The 21268-nt window shown below is 41.3% G+C and overlaps 1 protein-coding gene across 32 annotated transcripts in view; it reads left to right on the top strand.

Annotated features, from left to right (window-relative positions):
- The window catches only part of LOC127009387 (arylsulfatase B-like), a 139383-nt gene that overhangs the window by 63204 nt on the left and 54911 nt on the right, over positions 1-21268 (top strand). For 4 of the 32 annotated variants that reach the window (XM_050882439.1, XM_050882440.1, XM_050882441.1 and 1 more), the window contains one exon: positions 20038-20197. The exons of 18 other annotated variants lie outside the window; for them this stretch is intronic. In XM_050882439.1, the coding sequence (XP_050738396.1) occupies positions 20038-20197 (160 nt within the window). Of the gene's footprint in view, positions 1-258; positions 415-1344; positions 1530-2514; positions 4041-5521; positions 5687-18753; positions 18881-20037; positions 20198-21268 lie in introns of those variants that run through there. 10 more of the 32 variants (XM_050882438.1, XM_050882427.1, XM_050882442.1 and 7 more) reach the window with 8 other exon arrangements.

Below are 21268 nucleotides of genomic sequence, written 5' to 3'. Positions count from 1 at the left end.
ACTGCATATATATTGGTCCATATTGGGATTTAGAATATTAGAAATAACTTTTGTTAATGAAATTTGAAATGACAAATAAATGTTATTTAAACTTTAATGTGCTTATTTGAAGCTGTTTTTAGAACTTAGGCCTCTCAGGCCATGAGTATTTCATTTACACAATGAGTGGTAAGGGAGTGGTAATAATGACGGAGTATTTTTATTGAAATATTTTTTCAAAAGGGAAATTGTAGTTTCTTACTGAATGTATATGAACAGGAGGTGACTCATCAACTTTGAAATCTATCGATGGCCTTGACCTCTGGAACACCCTGACCCAAGATAGGTCTTCTCCCCGCACTGAGTTTCTTGTGAACCTTGATCCAGTAGAGAACAGTGCTGGTGTTCGTGTTGGAGACTGGAAGCTTGTCTACAGTAAGTAACAGTTAAGGATGCTCAGCTGTGCTCCCATCTTTGTTAAGTTTGATAAAGTTGGCCTGACCAGGTAACCGACAATGTAGTGTTTGTCAACAGCTCCCTCATTTGGGTATGACTTGTCTACTAATTCTTGGCTGCCATATTTGTGACTTTTGAAAAGAGCCTTTGTCACTACCAACAATAAGGTTAGAGTTTACTTTTACAGGGCACATCAGTATGGGCCAATTTTTTGTGAAAGTGTCATGAAGTGATTACTTTATAAGTATTGTTACTTTTATATATCGTGTCTATTCACACATTGATAATACCTGTGCAGCATAACCAGACACAGGTGAAATGATTGTTACAACTGCAAAGCATTAGTTCTACATATACTATTCAGAAGCATCAAGACAAGATGAGCCTATTGTGAGGGCACTGTGCCTTACTTCTATGAAATCCTTATCTAGGGGCTGCATCAGTTATTTCCTTCCAGCCGCATGTTTACCGGAATCTCATCAGACAGCTTTTAAGCACGAGTCTTAAGTAAATGATCCTGTAACTTTATCTGATGTAGGACTGACAGTGGCCAAGTACGAGTATACTCCTAATATTATGGTAGTTAGGTGTGATGCTTGACGCCTAAATATATTGCAGTAAGCTATCAATGCAATAAATAGTGGAGAGTAGAGGAAGGGTAATATTTAGTAAAAGACTGTGACCTTATTTTGTTATAAGACCTGTTAACGTATTGTTTTGTTCTTTATTGATTTTTAAGAGCAGCTCAACTTTCCAATGAGGCAATGGCATAATCAGATAAAGAATAAATTCAAGGCTTTATGGAAGTGACATCCATTTAAAATAAAATCCCTAAACCTGACCTTAAAATGTTAAGGTTTCATTTTAAGCAAGGAGATTTAGCATGTTTTCTAAGACTATATTTTTCAGACCCACAATCCGATGGTGATCATTGGGATTCATGGTTTGGCCCATCAGGAAGAAATGAAACAGCACCAGAGACTCAGCTTGATGTAATTTTTGAGCAAATTCTCCACTCACCAACTGCCAAGGCTGTATTGACTGTTAATCCAGAAGCATTTGCCAACATGAAGTCTTTGAGACTTGAATCTGAGGTGGGTATTAGCTGTAACTCTCAGTGCACCTCAGTACATACTCTCCAAATACTATTATTTTAACCCCTTCACTACGGCTGGGCCAAAAGAGCGCCCCGCGCCGTATCCGAGATCGCCGCACATGCCAAATTTCAAATGCCGCTATTGAATATAACAAGTTTTCAGCAATAAACTCAACATAATCATCATGTATTTATATGAAAATATGCAGAATTAAATGGTGCACATAAAGAAACTCACTACGGCCGTGCCAAAACAGCGCCCGCGCCGTATCCGGGATCTGAATTTTTTTACAGTATTGCTGTAACGCCTTGCCATATTTAATTTTGAAAAATTTTAAGGAAGTGGTGTGAGTGTGTGTGTAGCATGTATGTAGTGTGGTGTGGAAAGTAAGAGAATCTCTCTTTAGAGGGCATGCTGAACTACTCTCTGGGGTTAATGAGAAAATAGGGAACTGGAAAGTGAGGACACAGGAAGGGTCTTTGGTGGGCTTGCAGCACCCACCTTGCTTCTCATATATACCTCATCGGGAGTGGTTTACGACCGTTTCAGTAGTTGTCTTCCTACCTACTCCCTACAGTAATTTAGAAATGTTGATCTCACTTTCTTCCATTTTCAGAAATGACTATTTCAGTGGGATGCTTCCTTAGAGGTTATCATAGAACTTGACTGCCAGTCCAATTTCTGAAAATCTTTCTAAGTTACACAGATTCCTTACGCAGCCCAATATCAACTCTATGCTATCAGGAAGAGTAGATGGAAGTGATAGGCAGATCCCTAAAACTCAATTCACTACTGTAACTTTTTTTTTTCTACATTACAAAGTTGGCTACACCTTTATCCTTACATTGAAAACTTCTTCCATTCAGTTGATATTGATCCTATTCAACTTGTAAATTGTAAATTTCGGTGAGCCATAACCAAATGCATTGTGTGTAAGCATATTCAATTTGTCTTGTTGAAATCTCTGCATTGTTTCTTACAGGTGAAATGTGATGACATCCCAGCCAATGCAACTCTTCATTGCAATTCCCAAGAAAATCCTTGTCTCTTCCATATTTCAAGTGACCCCTGTGAATACCATAATGTGGCTGCAACGTATCCTGATCATGTCAACATTTTAATGGCCAAGTTGAAAATTTACAATTCTACAGCAGTTCCTCCACGCAACAAGCCCTTTGACCCCAATGCTAACCCTAAGTTTTGGGGCTATAGCTGGACCAACTGGCTGGATTATCCTTCCCCACTCTCACCAAATATTGGAGATCAATCAAGTAACGATAATTACTTCTATGATTTATATGGAGATTACAGAAATTAATACATAATTTTAGAATTTCCACTCTGAAATGTTAATCCACTCATGGTTACAAATATTAGACATAGCATACTCCCACAAGTTATGGAAAATTAATTACTTGTTTATTAGTGCAATGAACTCAGAAGTACTCTCAGATGAAGAAAATGACATGGAAATGTGCTGCTTACCTGCATTTAAAGGTCTTGTCAGCATTTAACTGGTGCCTCAGTTGTGGCACTGCAGGATGTACTCCCCTGGCTGATGTACTATTGTCATGTAGTCTTCTAACAATTATTTTTCTGTACACCACTATATCCTTATGATATTATATTAGTGTAAGAACATAATCAGTCAAGAAATGATAACTTTGAACAGAAAATACTATATAAGGATTCAAACATGTGGCAAATCACACGTGAGACACTCATTGCTGCATGGCAAACTTTATTACTTCACCAGTCTGCCTCCCTGACAATGACCAGCTGTATGGCCATGTGTTACAGGAACATGTGGCAGTGCCATAGCAGAGCTAGGGAAGTCATCATGTGACTTATGGGTTTGGTGAGAAGGCCTCTGGCTGGGTTGAGTGAGATCATAGGTGGGTCACTGGTGGACGAAATGCATCACTGTCATTTTTGCTTGATGACCTCCCAAATCTTGCTCTCTTTCTTCTGTTACCTTGTCGAGGATATAAGCAGCCAGAGGTGGAAGGTAGGGATGTGTGAGTAGGTTATGGTCTGGTATGTGTATTTGAGGGTTTAGCTGGTACGTCTGATTAGATCCCATTACTGATAGGCTTTCTTTACTTTTTTGAAAGTCATAATCTTCATCTTTATCATTACCGTTGACTATAGCTTAACTATCAATATCGGCCTCATCACTGAAATCAAGGTGTGTATACTGAACTTGTTTGCAAAAGAGTGCACCATGGTGATGTCTGTTTGTCATAGCAAACAATCAGGTAAAGTTGTGTATGTGGCACATGCTCATGTGGCAAGCACTTGAGGAAAGGTGCCTGTCAACTCCCCAAGCATAATCATGGGCCACTGGAAGCATTCTGTTCGTGTGGGAATGATATTTCTGAAAAAAAGCTATATGATGTGATTGACCACAGGGAGTAAAAACGAAAACACATCATATGACAGGACTAACCAGGAATGGACTAATCTTCAAATATATGTAGTGGTGAATTTAATAAAGATTCAGTAATATAGTGAGTTTACTTCTTTTGTGTTGAAACCTTTATGTACATGATTGCAAAAGAGGCCTTATTTTTGTTTTTTATTGTATATTTTTCCATTCATGTTCCTATGAGATGAATAGTAGTGCTGCTGGAGAAGTTGATCAGATCATAACCATATTTTCCTATTTACTATTCCAGAATGGTATTCAGGGCGCCTTAGTGACTTTAAATCTATCTATCTGTCTAATCACAAGCTCCCTACTTATGTTGATGTCGGTTAATTCTTCTACCTCTTCTCCCCTGTAGATCTGTTCTCCCTGAGGTATATCATCTAATCTTTCCTTGGTAAATACAGTTAAGAAATATCTATTTAACGCCTCGCTCATTTCCTCATCACTATCAATCAGTGATTCTCCTGACTTAAGCGGCCCTATCTTATCCCTAACCTTGGTCTTATAAAGCTGAAAGAAGCCCTTTGGATTGGTCTTTGCTTCCCTAGCAATTCTAATCTCATAATTACGTTTTGCCATACGTGTTTTCTTTACTGCTCTAGCTAAATCGTTGTAACTATCCCTTAGGTGAGTTTCCCCCCTTTTAATTCTAACATGTAGTCCTCTTTTCCTTCCTATTTCAGTTTTTAGCCTGTCTCTCATCCATCTCGGGTAATTACCTGTTGACCTGACTTCCCTGTGAGGTATAAACTGTTTCTGTCCTAATTTAATCTCCCTGACCAGACTATTGAACTCACCCTCCAAGCTACTGACCTGACTAGTGAGCTCACCAGAGATTAACGCCCCTCCCTGCTCTGGGTCCTGACCTACTTCTGATCTCACTCCCCTAAGCTTCCGCAGCTGATTTCTTAACCCCTCAGTCTGCCTTCCTGAAGTCAGGTATTAATGTGTTGTTACTGCTGACTCTATCCTCCCATTTAATATTAAATCTAATTTCCTTATGATCACTGTTACCTAATGAATCCCCAACCTCAATGTTGCTTATTATGTCCTCTCTATTAGTTAACAACAAATCCAAAATATTTTCTTCCCTCGTTGGTGTTCTAATTAACTGCTTAAGGAAACTATCCTGTATCACATCTACAATCCTGTGCCTCTTGGTCTCCGCCCTCCGGATAAAGTTTCCCACTCTATGTTCCTATAATTGAAATCCCCAATTACACACACATTCCTATATCTTGACGCCCTACTAATTTCTTGTAAAAGGGGTTGGCTACTGTCCCTGGTAAGGTTGGGCGGTGTGTATAGTACTCCGATGACAAGCTTCTCCAACGTAAAGTATAAGGGCGTAATGGTGGGTTATTGGGTACACGTGTTGGTGTAGACACAAACTGCCTCATTTAATTTCCCCGAGCTCACTGGATGCTGGCTGCCAGCTGACTGTAAGGAGAAGGTGTGCAGGTCCGACACAAAAATTAATGTGCTCAGTTCCAGTGGTCGATCCGTATGGCTGTGGAACAAATACAAGAGAGCGTGTGGGAATGCTTGAAAAGAGCGGCGAGAAATGGGCCAAATATGGCGTCCAAATCTTAGGTTGTCGCCTTGTCGGTACTCACAAGGGACTCTACTAACTGTTTGACACCAGTCAGCTGCTCACAGTGCTCGGGTGCCGGCGCCACGAACACCTTATCAGTTCACAAAGGGGGCGTGTATGCTGTACCAGGTAATGTCAGCGTAAGGAGCTCTAATGACGTAAAATCTGTAGTCGCAAGTATCATTTTGCAGCCATTTTTGGCGATGAATAACTCTGGAGGCTCTTTCGAAAGTGGTATTCCAGAAGTGTGCACTTGTACGGACACCTCTGTCACGAAATACTTGTGCCCACACACCAGGCTGGTGTATTGCTTTGTCGTCACAAATATTTAGAATATCTGCAGACCCTTGACGAATACTTGTCCAAAATTGACCCCTCCAAAAACATGGTTGGCTGGCGACTTCAATCTCTCTGACATTGATTGGCCAACACAGGCGACACTGGACAACCCCACCCACGAAGGCAGTATACTACCACACACTGAAAGGAGAAACTTACATGAACACTTTATTGACATAATTAACACACATACACACAAACAGTACATGAACCAACACGCACACAGGTCAGTGTAGGAAGACAATTCTAACATAAGACTTGGGGTCACATCCAACACACTAGACTTGTTCCTCAAAAACAACATTTTGATAATTCTTTACAAGAAGTCCGCCTCCCCCTACGCCACTCCAGCCCCCCCTACCCCCCAACACAAGCCTGGGGATCTGTGGGGAACTGGAGTTTTGGGGGGAAGGAAAAATCAATGAAAAATGGACTTACAAAATTTTTTAAAAATCCCTAAAATAGGGAAAATTCCCTCGTCTCAAAAGTAGGGAAAATCCTTAACGCATACTCTCGTAATCTATTACAACAACCTAGCAGTCGCTGCAGCCGGTCTCTTAACAAGTGTCGGACGTGTCACCACCCCACCACCGCCGCCCAAATCCGTCCCGCGCTGCGTAATTTTCGACAGCTTACACCTCAGGTCGAATATATTTAAACTACCCCAACCAAACTTCACATAATCTAACCTCTAACAGGGGGGCTTCGCCCCCCCCGAACCCCCTCCTTCCCAACGGGTGCCCTCCCTGGACCCCCCCACACATTTTAACCTCCTAGGGAAAAATACCTTAGAAATAGAGAAACCCTAGAGAAATGTCATGTCGAATATATTTAAACTATCCCAACTGAACTTTATATAACCTAACCTCTAATGGGGAGGCTTTGCGCCCCTCGAATCCCCTCCTAACCAAGGGGGGCTGCACCCCCCTGGACCACCCCCACATTATAACCTACTTTCAAGACCAGGGAGTTTTCCCTATTTTAAAGATTTTTATTGGGAAATTTTGGAAGCCCAGTTTTCAGTGATTTTGCCTTCCCCCCCAAAATCCTGGTTCCCCACAGGTCCCCAGGCATGTGTTGGGGGTAGAGGGTAGAGGGGGCTGGAGTGGTGGAGGGGAAGGTGGAATTCTTGTAAAGAATTACCAACATTAGACCAACAACACAAAAACAACTACCCAGGAACATTTATTTATACAACAGAGTCGATATGGGTGCCATAACTCAAGACTTAGCTGATTTTAGAGACTTTTTCCTCGACACAGACCCAATGGCCAATTCTGTTGAGGCAAATTGGACCAGACTACGAGACTTTATACATGACACAATGGACAAACACTACCCAAGAAAACTATCACACAAAACCAGTCATTACCATGGTACAATAGACAATTGAAAAGACTACACAGAAACAAGGTAAAGGCATACAACACAGCAAAACATTACAATGATACAGAATACTGTGAACACACAAAAACATACAGAAAACACTACTAAAAGAAACTAAAGAAGCAGAAACTAAATACACATCCACTTTTCTCACAAACAACACACAAAACCACAAGAAATTCTACAGCTTCTTCAAAGCACACTGACAAGACTCGACCGGAATCACAACACTACTATACAACGGTTCCTTGGCCACACACCCACAAGATAAAGCTGACACACTAAACAAACAATTCCAATCTCTTTTTACACAAGAACATGCAAACTTGCCAGACATATCAACATCACCACACCCAACAATTCCTCCCCTCTATTTAAACACCCAAGGAACTGAGAAACTATTATCTGACAAAGCAACTGGACCAGACAATATACTCTGCAGGATACTAAAAGCTAATGCTTGCATTCTTCCACCTATCCTGCAGGTTATATTCTCACAGACATTACAAACCTGAGAACTCCCTCAGGACTGGCTTTTGGCAAATGTGACACCAATTTTTAAATCCAGAGACAGAACCCTCCCTGCTAATTATAGACCTGTTTCGCTAACCTCAGTTCGCTGCAAAATTTTAGAACATATAATTCATAGACATATAATGGACCACTTTGATAGGCAAAACATACTGACTGAGAGTCAGCACGGCTTTAGACTCAAACGTTCGTGTGAGACTCAATTACTTGTGACCACACAACATTTTGCAGTCCCTTAACAACCCCAAAATTAGAGAAGTTGACGCCATAATACTTGACTTTGCCAAAGCCTTCGACAAAGTTTCCCACCAAAGACTGTTAGCTAAATTAGAATACTATGGCATACGAGGACAACTTTCTAACTGGATTACCACGTTTTTGACTACCCACAAGCACAGAGTTGTTCTTGATGGTGGTCTATCCTCATCTATTCCTGTAACTTCTGGGGTACCTCAAGGTACCGTCTTGGGCCCCCTTCTTTTCCTTTCTTACATTAATGATCTCCCACTATCACTTACCTCTACTATTAGACTTTTTGCAAATGACAGCTTAGTTTATCGACCCAATTTAGATAGGTTGCCATATGTTACCATTAAGAAACTTATCCCAACAAATGACGCTTCCAAATTTGACACACTTTCACCGAAAAATTACTTTTTAATCAATTTTTTAATCTTTTAAGACGCATTTCGCGTCATCGTGCACCAGGACCTTTTACCCTTTGATGACGCGAAACACGTCATCGTGCGCAAGAGGGTTAAATACCACACTTACCAGATTAACACTAGTATGTTCAAATATTCATTCTTTCCCTGCAGCATCCAAGAGTGGAATCATCTCCCATCTCATGCAGTTAACAGTCCCACTCTTGACACATTTAGGAATAGGATCATCAATCATTATCTCCCTAATCCTGGCCCTTTACCATATTTCAATATCTTTCCTCATCCTAACCCTTATCCTAATCCTGTCCTGGCCCCTTGAATCCCCCGCACAACCCCCGCATATCATGCCACCCGAGAGTGGCCCTCTGCGGATCCCCTAGAAGTGAAATGAAAAATGAAACCGGAACCAGCATATCAAGTTCCGGCCACAACCGGAAATGTCCAAAACTGTCAAAAAATTTCCGGCCATAACCGGAAATGGCCGAAACTATCAAAAAGTTCCGGCCATAACCGGAAATGGCTGAAACTATCAAAAAGTTCTGGCCATAACCGGAAATGGACGAAACTATTAAAAAGTTCTGGCCAGAACCGGAACTAGAACCCATGGGGTAATATTCACGAGAGGGTAGCCACCTCTTGCAAAGTTAATACTTACAATATGGATTCTTTTTTTGGTCCCTGAATGCAGTGCAATATCAAATGCATCAGAAAATGGAAGGGGGGTCAAGGGGGGTGAAGCCCCCTGTTAGGTAGGTTAGGTTGGGTTAAGTTTGGTTAGGTTAGTTAAATTCATTCAGTATGCAGTGTGGGGCGGCAGAAAGACACAACGCGGGACAGGACAGGGCAGTGGCAGGGGGGGGTCCAGGTATTATTCTGGTGTTTGCCCATACTCACCCCTCGCAACCAAAATTGGTATGGGGCCTTTGAGACCACGGGGAATGCAGCAGTAAACAAGAAATGCATCGCAGATACCTAATTTTTTAGTTATGGGGGGGGGGGGTGAAAAATACCCTAGATGTAGGGAAACTCCTTACATTTACCTAGATGTAGGGAAATTCCATACATTCTGGGATTTTTTTTTTTTTTTTTTTTTTTTTTTTTTATCACGTACGGAAACCATGCAATTTCACTGAGTTTTCATACCAGAGGGGAGGTCGAGGGGTTTGAAGCCCCCCCGTTACAGTATTGAGGCACTAATGAAGCATCTAAATGGTAGGGGAGGCGGTGGCTGAGTCGACAGAGTGACGGCGCCGCGTTCAGGAGGACGCGAGTTCAATCCCCGGCTGGTGTCACCAAGCTGGGATTTTTCAGCCACTGCCGAGTGGCTTAAAACTACCCACGTGCTGTCCATAAGACCACCTATCAGCCCGGACTCTAGATTCTAGGATTAAAGATGAGCTCCGGGAGGGCAGCATAAGCCAATGCAAGATGGTGCCACCATAAACACTTGCCTGCGCCAGAACGGGCTGGGCCGACCATCAGGCCCCACCCGGAAGAAGCCTACTGGCGCAATAGGCCGCGACGTAAAAAAAAAAAAAGTAATTTCCGTCATAAGAATCTCGCAACCGTCATATACGACTATGTATTCACTTACTGGTATCATGTACAAACGCGTGAACGCAGGTTACTTGTGTTCGAAACTTTTCCATTTGAGGGAAAGACAACGACTTTGTAAACCTTCCATTTCACTTGGCAATGTGGCTCATGCAATGTTGCCGCCTGAGGGGTTGGTAACAGGCACCAGGCCGCACCATTCACCCTTCCGCCACCATGGAAGATTCACGTAGGTCACACTCTAGTGTCCTGCACAGCCAAGCAGAAGAAATTATATATAACATAAATAAGAGAGAGAGCAAGCCCCTCTGAGGAGAGTGATGAGTGATGTGGCAGCAGCACGATCTCCCCGGGCCAAGCCACACGGCTCAAGTTAGAGTCGACAGACTATAGTAGGCTACCCTCTCATTAATAATCCCCAAGAGAGAGAGAGAGAGAGAGAGATTCTGTTTTGCTTATTTGTCAATTTATTTTTATCATCAGATAGGCCAAGAGAAATTTCCTCTTTATCCCTGTCATCTATTCATTGATGACAGGGGTGAGGATATCTGTGTTGGACCCATGAGCAACTGATGCATCCAGCACAGGTTGACCCATTTAGCTGAGCTTAAGAGAATAATATGAATGAAGAATAAAGAAATATCAAAGTTATGAGAGAATGCAAGAAATTAGTTTTGAAAAATAAAAGAAACAATAATGAGGCGTCTAGAGCTCGAGGGGCGAACACGCCAACATGGCGGATTTTGAGTTTTCGCCGGTTTCCGCTCGATGGAAGCACTGCAACCCTCTGTGAATGTGAAAATGAGAAATCGGTCTCTATGGCCCAGTAGAAGGGTGGTGAGAGTAGTGTGTTTTTGCCTGTCTGCAGATGTATGAAGTCAGCTGTATCAGAGCTCTAAGGGCGAAGAGCACTAGTAAAACACTCATAAAACATCTAAATATGTAAATTTTGTTCTGAAATTTAAGCTGACTGTTAGTTACATCATGTTCTTTTAATTTTCTGAGTTTGGATTAAATCGGATAATAAGCATGCATTAATAAAAATAAAAAAATACATATTTATTTTATTTTTTTTTTTTTTAATAATTAACACAATTTCACACAAACACTGATTCCATTGAATTTGTCTAGCTGAAAACTTTCTGTTGATGTATGATGATAGTGCTATGTGTGTTTTTCATTATGTTTTTGCTATGCTTGACTTTGAAGGCCTGTAGCTCAAAACTAGGTAATTGGCTTGTTCGCCCCTTGAGCACTAGATGCCTTATAATAACTGCTTGAATGCAAAATATAAGTCCCAGTTCCGGCCGTTATATTATGATAGTTCCAGCTGGAACTAGAACTTCATAAAAATTGAGGTTCTGGCCAGAAGTAACCAGCCAGAACTAAGCTCCATTGCATCTCTACTCTCTAGTCACAAATTACTTGGGTAAATTTACAGTTTAGGACAGTATACTCTATATCTTTTTCTCTCTTCCCCTCTTCCTACCAAACTTGAAAACCTGTGGGAAAATGGGGTTTTGGGATGGGGGAAATGAAACTGAGTGACGTGGGAATTCCTTAAAATCTAGGAAAACTCCCTAAATTCGAGGGAAATTTCCCCAACTTGATGACCACACATTACTTTAAGCTAATCTAACAGGGGGGCTTTGCCTCTCTCAACCCACCCTTATTATAACCTAACCTAACTAGGTGAGCGTATCTAACGGGGGGCTTTGCCCCTCTCAACTCCCCATTATTGTAATCTAACCTAACTTTAGGTGAGCATGGCTAACTGGGGGGCTGTGCCCCCCCCCCCCCCATTATTATAATCTAACTCAGCGGTTCTCAGACTTTCGTGAGCGACCCTATTTGGAACATTTCAACCCCGACGTGACCCATAGTAAAGTAAAGAAAACAAAATGTACAGTGGTATATGAACTTTATTTTGAAAATAAATTAAACATGATCTCCTTTTTTTCATCTTAACTAAACTAATGGGATCCATGGTGCTGCTTCTCATTCACCAACGTGTCAAATCGTGGGATCAGTGTGCTAAAGCTGCATCTCATATCGTGCTCGGGGTTAAGCTTATTTCTCGACTTGATTTTAATATTAGTCAGAGCCGAAAAACCATGCTCGCAAAGGTAGGTTGTAACAAATGGGAGCAACACTTTTACCGCCTCACCTCCTACAAGGCTTCTCTTTCTTTACCTGAATCTAGAACTCAGAAAGAGATACTTCCTTGAAAAGGTCTTTCAACAACTTTTCACTCTGAACCTCAATAAGTTGCTCTGGGAGTCCTGGAACATCTCCTGGCAGGTCTTCGACATTCATGTTGAAAGGATTTCTCACCCATGATTGGGTTTGAATGTGCTCTTCTGGGATTCGCCTGTCAAACTCTGCCATCAGCTCAGTCAAATGTGGTTAAAAAAAACTTTTGGCATCATCATGAGATGTTGTCTCCCATGTTTCTAGAAATTCTGCCACAGTTGGAAAAGCTGCAAATTTCCCTCGCTTCACGTTGCCTAACCACAGTTTTAGTTTGTATTTGAAAGAAGACATATTTTCTGCAACTCCAACAATCATCTGGTTACAGCCTTGCATACTGATATTTAGACCGATGAGTGCACCAAAAATGTCAGTGAGATACCCCACTTGTAGGAGCCATATCTTGTTCAACAGTTTGTTCACTAAACCACATTTCTTTTCAGTCAGGAAAATTTCCAACTCGTCCCAAAGATCAACTAGTCGCCGTAGTACTTTTCCTCTTGAGAGCCACTGATGTTTGAGTGAAAGAGCAGATGTTTGTGTTCAGAATCGAAATTGGCACATAATTGCTCGAACAACCGAGTATTCAGTGATATAGTTGACAATTTGAACTGCTTCATTCATTACTTCGTTTAGTCCAGGTGACAGGTGTCAACCAACCAGATTTACATGATGAAAAACATTCACCTCGGGATTAACTTGCTTTACACATGCTGTGAAGCCTTTTCACACTCCAAGCATTGCTGGTGCCCCGTCGGAACAAATGCCGAAGCAGTCTGTCCATGAAAGTTCTTCCTCTTTCAAGAACTGGTCAACCATTTGAAAAATATCTTCTCCTGTAGTGGTTGTTGGCAATGCATGACAAAAGAGAAACTCCTCTTCCAAATCTGCTGGCCCTTCATACCTAACACAAACCAACAGTTGGGCATTATCGCTTGCGCCTGTTGAGTCATCTAGCTGCAAGCTAAATGTTCCTTTGGCCCTAATGCAATCTACCACTTGCTGTTTGATATCAAGTGACGGGTCCAAGATTTTCCTGTGTACCGTGTCATTTGGCAGTGGGATGATTTCCAGTTTTCTTGCCACGTCTTCTCCACACACTGTTTTTGCCATGTCAATGGCTGCAGGTTTAACGAGATCTTCTCCAACAGTGTGGGGTGCTTTCTTCTTTGAAATTCTCCATACAACCTTGTATGATGCCAATGTGGGTTGCTTCAAAGCTACTACTGCTGGATTGCCAGGAGCCTCGAACCTTTGTCTTTTCAGAGCAGCTTCCTTCCTTTCAAAAAAAGCTCACTGTTGGTGAGCATGTTCATCGTGCCTTGAAGTCGTCTTTTTAACTTATTAGCTTTCAGCGATTCATTTGACAGAACTTCACAGCATATAACACACTGAGGCTTGATGATTCTAGATCAACAATGCTTGTGAGGCCAAAATCCAGAAAGGCATTCTTGTATGATTGCTTTGCCATTCTGAAAGTAACAAAAACAAAATTTAAAATTCAGCATGCAGCAAACGAGCCCCTTGTTTAGCATTACTGAAGCAAATACAACTGAATTGGAAAAATACAACGGGAAAGAATAGTCAGCAAACACGTACACATAAAAAGGCAGGATTCCCACGGCTAACTGAGGCAGTGAGGGTTAGTGTTGCCACTTCCAGAAAAAAACAAAACTAGATAGCTACCTTAACCTGGTAGCAGTGACGGGCCAAATTTGTGGCTTTATGGTGTACCAGTGACGGGCCAAATTTTTGCCATGATATAAACCCCCCAAAGTAGATGATGCGTAAACTGATCACAAATGTGTTGATATATATTATGAAATGGTTTGCGTGAGTGATGATTTTTTCGGGGATCATGATCCCCGCAGCTACTGGGTTAAAATCACCTATACAGGGTAAAAAAATCATAGAAGAAAATACATAAAATTAACAGTATAAGCTTAACGTATATTATTATATAGTGCCGTACTAAATACCATCAAACACACACACACACACATAGTCATAGTGTTTGGTTATGTCATAGTGTTTGGTGTCAAAGATGAAAAAAAAAACAGTGAAGACTCTGAGAGAGAGTTACGAGAGGAGTAAGGTGAAAAGTATACGTATTGAGAAATATGAATACTGAAGAGGAGGAAAGGTTTGAGGAAGAAGTAGATGAAATAACTAGATTGGGAAGATACGAGGAAGGAAAAAACAGACCATTAAAGATAAAGCTAAGGTCCCAAATGGCAACAAAAATCATACTAAATAGGTCATGGAAACTAAATAACTCTGAAGGGGAAGCTGTGAAAGAGAGATGGAGAGAATATTTCAAAAACTTAATGAATTTTGAGGATGGACGTCCAGCAGCTGTAACAGCAACAGTTTTGAGTAGAGGTAGAGGAGGAGTATATAAAGAAAGAAGTATAACATATGAAGAAGTAAATCAGGCAATAAAAGATTAAAAAATGGAAAGGCAGCAGGAATGGATGGAATCACAGCAGAAATGTTGAAGTGTGGAGGAGATGAAGTTGTGAAATGGATGGTCAAGATATGTGAAGTAGCATGGGATGGGGGGGGGGTGCCAGAAGACTGGACAAAAGCCATCATTGTCCCAGTTTACAAGGGGAAGGGCAGGAGAGGGGAATGTGGGAGCTATAGAGGTATAAGTCTCCTGAGTATACCCGGAAAGGTATATGGAAAAGTCATAATAGAGAGGGTGCAAAGACTTACAGAAGAGAAAATCAGTGAAGAACAAGGAGGCTTCAGGAAAGGAAGGGGATGTGTGGATAAGATATTTGCCTTCAGGATGGTAGTAGAAAAAATAATAGCAAAAGGAAAGAAACTATACGCTGCCTTCATGGATTTAGAAAAAGCTTATGACAGAGTCGATTGGATTGCATTGTGGGATGTTTTAAAGATTTATGGTGTGGGAGGAAAACTGCTTAGTGCAATAAAGTCTTTCTATGAGGATGCATCTGCATGTGTCAAAATTACTGGAGAAACAAGTGAACATTTTGAGATAAAAGTGGGCTTAAGACAAGGGTGCTTCATGTCACCATGGTTATTCAATATTTATATGGATGGTGTCATTAGAGAAATGAAGAGCAAAGTTGGAGAAGTTGGAGTAAGACTGTTCGCTGAGGGAAGGAAGTGGGTACTGAATTCGATACTGTTTGCTGATGACACGGTGCTCATTGCTGAAAATGAAAGTGACCTACAAAATTTGGTCAGTGTTTTTGATAGTGTCTGTAATAGGAGAAAGCTGAAAGTAAATGTCAACAAAAGTAGAGTGATGGTTTGTGAGCGAAGTAGAAGTGAGGTTGTAGATTTTGTATGCCCATATAGAGTGGGAATTGAATGTGAAAAAGAATGCAAAATAATTTTGAATGGTGAAGAAATGGAGGAGGTCAATGAGTTTAAGTACCTTGGATCAGTTACATGTAAGCATGGTGGTATGGAAGGTGAGATAAGAGAAAGGGCATTGCAAGGAAGAAGGGTGGTAGGGTCTTTGGGACGAATCATGAATGGCAGAAGTGTGAGCATGGAGGTAAAGAGGGATTTGAGAAATACAATAATAGTACCAACCCTCACATATGCATGTGAAACGTGGGCCTGGAATGAAAGTCAGAGGTCTAGAGTGCAGGCAGTGGAAATGAGTTATTTGAGGAGTGCTTGTGGTGTGAGTAGAATGGATGGAATGAGTAATGAAAGTGTGTACGAGCATTTTGGAACGTGTCACGGGTGAAGGGAAGAAGTGTGGAGTGGTGGAAGAAGTGAAGCGACAGACCTTAAAGTGGTTTGGCCACATGGAGCGAATGGAGGAGAGTAAGATGACCAGAAGGGTGTATGTGAGTGAGATAGAGGGATGGAATGCTAGAGGACGACCTCCAGTGAAATGGAGGGATAGGGTGCAAGAGTACGTTAGGGAGAGGGGGGGAAAGATCTTTGAGAAACTTTGAGCAGGCAAGGAGTGAGTGTCTGGATAGAGAAAGTTGGAAGCTCTTCTGCCGTGGCCATCCCCTGGTGGGAGCTCCTAGGAGCAGGCATCGATGAAATGATGATGATGATGATGATGAATATAAGCAAATATATGTGAGGAGAAATATGTCAGAGGATGAAAGAATGAAAGTAAAGGAAATGATAAATGAAGTGTAAAAAAGAAATGATGAAAGATCAAAAAAGAATATTTTTTGGGGGGGGGAGACTGAAAAACGAAAATTGATTAAGTGGTGGATAGGAGGCGAAAAGAGGGAGTAAGGGAGTTGATAGAAAGAGGGGAATAAAAGGGAGAAGGGAAGAAAGGTTTAAAGATTGCGTACACAAACATAGATGGTCTTGTATCTAAGAAAATTGAACTAACTAATTATTTAAGGGAGTGATCTGGATATAAACAAAACTTGTAGAAAAATTGGAACTTGTGCAGGAGGGAAAGAGCAAGTACAACATTTAGAGAAAAGACAGGAAAGAAGGAAAGGGAGGAGTGATGATAATGACGAAACAAAACTTGAAAGTGCCTGAAATGAGATATGGAAATGACAGTACGGAGGTGATGGCTGTGCAGGTACTGGTTAAAGGTGGAGAGAAGAATAACATAATAACAGCCTATGTTCCCCCTAAAACCAAAAGTTGGAATGAAGGAAGATATAATGCTATGCTGGAAAATACAATAAGGGCACTGACAGATGAAATAAAAAATAAGAAAAAGGTAATATAAACAGGAGACTTGAATTGCAAAGAAGTGAAATGGGAAGATAATGCAACAGAGGGTGGTGAAAATAGTTGGGGAAGTAAACTATTGAAGCTGGTAATAGATAACCTGATGATGCAGTGGGTGCAAGGAAAAACATGGTTGAGAGGGGATGATGAACCATCAAGATTTGACCTAATTTTCACAAAAACGTGGAGTTGGATGAAGGAGCCGGTCATGAGTGCCCATTAGGAAAGAACGACCATGAATTATTGGAGATGAAAACTTTGGAAGGATGTAAATATCGATAAGAGGCTTTTAAGGAAAAAAGGAAAAACTCCACTAAGTGTTCTGACACTTAGGAACTCAAGTACTGTCCTGTGGTCCCATACGTTCAGCAACCAGTGGTTACAGAAGAGAAGTATTTGCCATGCAGGAAGGTGTGTTCTCTCTAGGAAAGTACGTTTGTAGTCCGAGACCCAAAAATGGCACTGCTTACTCCTTTATTGTTCTGGTAGTTTCCTATAATGACCACAGTACCATTGGTGTTTGTCAGGTCTGAGTTTACAAGGCAAATGGCACTGAGGACACTCAACTGACGTGACCATGTGCACAAAGAAAATCACGAGAGAGGTTTCCTTGTGAATGGAACTTAGCAATAAAGTCCCAATACGTGTACTCACATCCACTACAAAGATCACTGAAATAATTTTCTTCTACAGTAGCCATTATCCAAATGATGGAAATATGAGAGAGCAGGACTTTGTTTTCAGAAATGACGTGCAGTGCTGTGATTGGCTGAAAAGGTGAGTAACCTTAGGGCATGTTTAATAGCGCATGCATTGATTACCCACAAACACTTTCATTGGCAGAGAATAGGTCACACGACTGAGCCTGGCCTATTCATTTACCTTTAAACCAACACACGAATGAACGTAGTAGACACCTCAGATCTCTTTCGAGTAGGAAGGTGACGAAAAACACGTTAAATCTTTAAAATTCATTACCGACATTATTAATTTCCTACGGGTGATGAAGGGGTTCAAAATACTGGAAATGCTTAGATCTATTAGATGGCAACAGCTATAGCCACATGGTTTGTATTATCTGAAACAAAAATAATACCATTATTCTTTTCTTGAGGTTTGAACAAGGGTTCTGCTCCTCTGTCCCCCCCCCTGTGTATGTTCCTCCTCTCATATCACCAAGGGTCTGCAATTGTTTGATGGGCAGGCTGCTGCATCATACTGCAGTACCCAGCTTCCTGTCCCCACAGCTTGCATCACTCATGTGAAGGTCTGGCAACCTGTGGGATCTTCTACAATTGTACAGTTGTAACCAAACTTATTCTGCAGTGGGGCGCTCCCCTTCAATCCCCTCATTATTTTTAGCGAACCGAATGAAAGCCAACAACCTCCTGCAGGGGGGGTGTCACCCCATTATTTTAATAAATCAAACAAAACCTATTTTTTGCCAGTCATCAGTAGGTGCAGCACGGCACACTGAGCCAAGATTTAGGCAAAAAATGTACATAATAAGTGTGTGGTCCAGTATGTGACCCAGCCCTCCTGTATAATATCTGAAATGAATTATCTGTCAAGTTCCTTGGAATGTCTTGAAATCACACTTGTTAAGCAGCATCATGTTTTTCCTCCTACAAACATACACTCACCTGTCAAATATGTAAATATTATAACATACTAATTCAATAAAAGGAATCTCACAGGTATTCATAATCAACCCTTCAGCAAAAGCAGATACCAGCATTTAACAAACTTCACTTTCATTCTTTGCAGGTGAACCGTCACAATGAAGAGCTGTGCCTTTATTGAGCCTCTCGCTGTGGGTCTTTTGCTGTTGAGTGTATGTGTAGCAGCGCAGCATCAGCGCCCAAACATCATCATCATATTGGCTGATGATCTCGTAAGCTGCTTCATTCCATATATTTTTTTCAATTATTTACTGCCCATAGCTCTAGTAGGCTTTCTTGAGGGGCCTGGTGGATGGCCCTTGCCAGTCAGTGGCATGGGCAGCTTTTATTTAGAGTACTAAGAGGGAACATATGCCAGGGGTTGTGTTGCTTCACTCCCGCCTCTCTTCCACCCCTGGCGGTCCTTCTGAGCAAAGTCCTACACAGTTACTTTTCTCATTCTTAGCCATTCTTGGTAGGATCAATCAGTTTGCTTCAGCCATGAGTTTTTCCATGTGAAAAAAGCTCTACAGACCCACCCCACAAAACCCAAGTGGTCACGGATTCAGATATAAATATTATAATCAGCTGTGAGTACTTTATCCATATTCTACCTTCATTTTATGTTACATTAAGACAATTTACCCCCAAAACGGGAAATTGAAAATCGGGCGACGCCAGCATATGTATCTGAGCTGTACATTTGACTTACGCTCTACAGGTTAAGTCACTTGTGCTCCCTGTCCTACTGTATGGCTGTGAGACATGGACACTGAAGAATGACATGGAGAGGCATGTCGATGCCTTTGGTATTAAGTGCCTTTGCAGGATCATAGGGTATCGCTGGAATGACTTTGTGTCCAATCAGCGATTACTCTGTGAAACTGAATCAAGGCCTGTAACTAGCTTAGTCTGTGAATGCCAACTCCATCTATATGACCACATGGCACACTTCCCAGACGTTGATCGTGTTAATAGGTTGTCTCTGGATGAGACAACCCTGAGTGGAGGAGATACCAAGGGGATGTCCACGTACATCATGGCTAGGGCAAGTTGATCGATTCTGCCAAAAGTGGCCGAGAATGGAAAGAGTAACTGTGTGGGGGCTTCCTAGAGGGACCGTTGAGGGTGGAGGCAGTGGATGAGTGAAGCAATGCACCCCCTGATATATGCTCCCCATTAGTTTATTACTGTTATTATTGTTATTATTGTTATTATTATTATTATTATTATTATTATTATTATTATTATTATTATTATTATTATTATTATTATTATTATTATTATTACAAACACATTTAGCTGTGGAGTTGCCAGGACAGGGAGCTCATTTCATTCACATCATAATTAGGTAAATACACAACACAGTAAATATATATTTTTTTTTCAGGGCTTCAATGATGTTGGGTTCCATGGTTCAACTGAAATTCCTACTCCAAACATTGATGCTTTGGCCTATTCTGGAGTGATTTTGAATAACTATTATGTCCAGCCCATCTGCACACCCTCCAGAAGTGCTCTGCTCACTGGCAAATATCCTGCACACACAGGTGACAAGAGTTAAAATTCTATTATTTTCATGTATCTTGTGGCATAATTCTAACACTAGTTAGTTCCTCTTCCCAGTTGAAGCCTCTTATCAATATTTGTTTTAGCTTAGAAATATGAAGTGTTATTAAATCAACATTAGTAATCTAAAACTCACCTTAGAAGAGTTCACTACAACCTAATTTTCAAAGATGACCATTTTGTCATTGCTGAGTGGCTTAAGACTGCCTGCTATCCTGAAGGTCACTTATCAATCCAGACTCTAGATTAACTTTCTAAAGATGATAAATAATGAGCTCTGAGGGACAGCATGAGCCAAGCAAGATGGTGCCTCTATGAAACTTGTCTGCACCATAATAGACTGGGGCTGCCCAGCAGGCAACACCAAGAAAGCCCACAGGTGCCATAGACTGGACATAAAAAACAATCAAACAAAAAAACCACAGGTTGATTAACCTTAATGCTGTCATAGATTTTTCATTCTTGGCTATGTACCATTTTTTGATTAGGTCATGATAGTAGTTAGGTTACTTTAAACTTTTTCTCACATGTTTGATGGGCTTAAAGACCAGATGACCTGGAACATCATTCAAATTTTTGTCAGATTTTGAGCTAAGCAGCAAGCTCTAATTGTCAAGGTCTCTATTACATTAAGTGGTACAGGTTGAGAATCCGTTATGAAAATCCGAAAACCTCCAAAATCTGAAAGTTTTTTTAATGCTGACAAGACGCGTCAAATGGAAAATTCCACAAAGTGATGGGAAGGTTCCACCACTAAAGCTGTTGTGTGCTGCTCAGGGTTGCCAGGTCTGCAGTTTACCCGCCCAATTGGGTGGTTAACCCTATTGCTGTGTCGACACCTTGGGCGTAAAAACATCTGCCAGACACCACCTCGGGTTTTGGCCGGCTTTGGGATGGGATTGGGCGGGAACACAGTCCACGACCTGGCAACTCTGATGCTGCTATGCATTAGTTTGTTGTCAGCAGTTGTCACAGTAACACTTTCCCTCATTGCTCATTGTGATTACCATGTGTTGTGTGCTCTGTGGTGTAAAGATATTGCTGAAAATGTC

Source organism: Eriocheir sinensis, chromosome 40, assembly GCF_024679095.1.
Source record: "Eriocheir sinensis breed Jianghai 21 chromosome 40, ASM2467909v1, whole genome shotgun sequence".
Taxonomy (NCBI): Eukaryota; Metazoa; Arthropoda; class Malacostraca; order Decapoda; family Varunidae; genus Eriocheir; species Eriocheir sinensis.
Note: the sequence above shows the minus strand (reverse complement) of the source record. Positions and strands in the feature narration are given on the sequence as shown.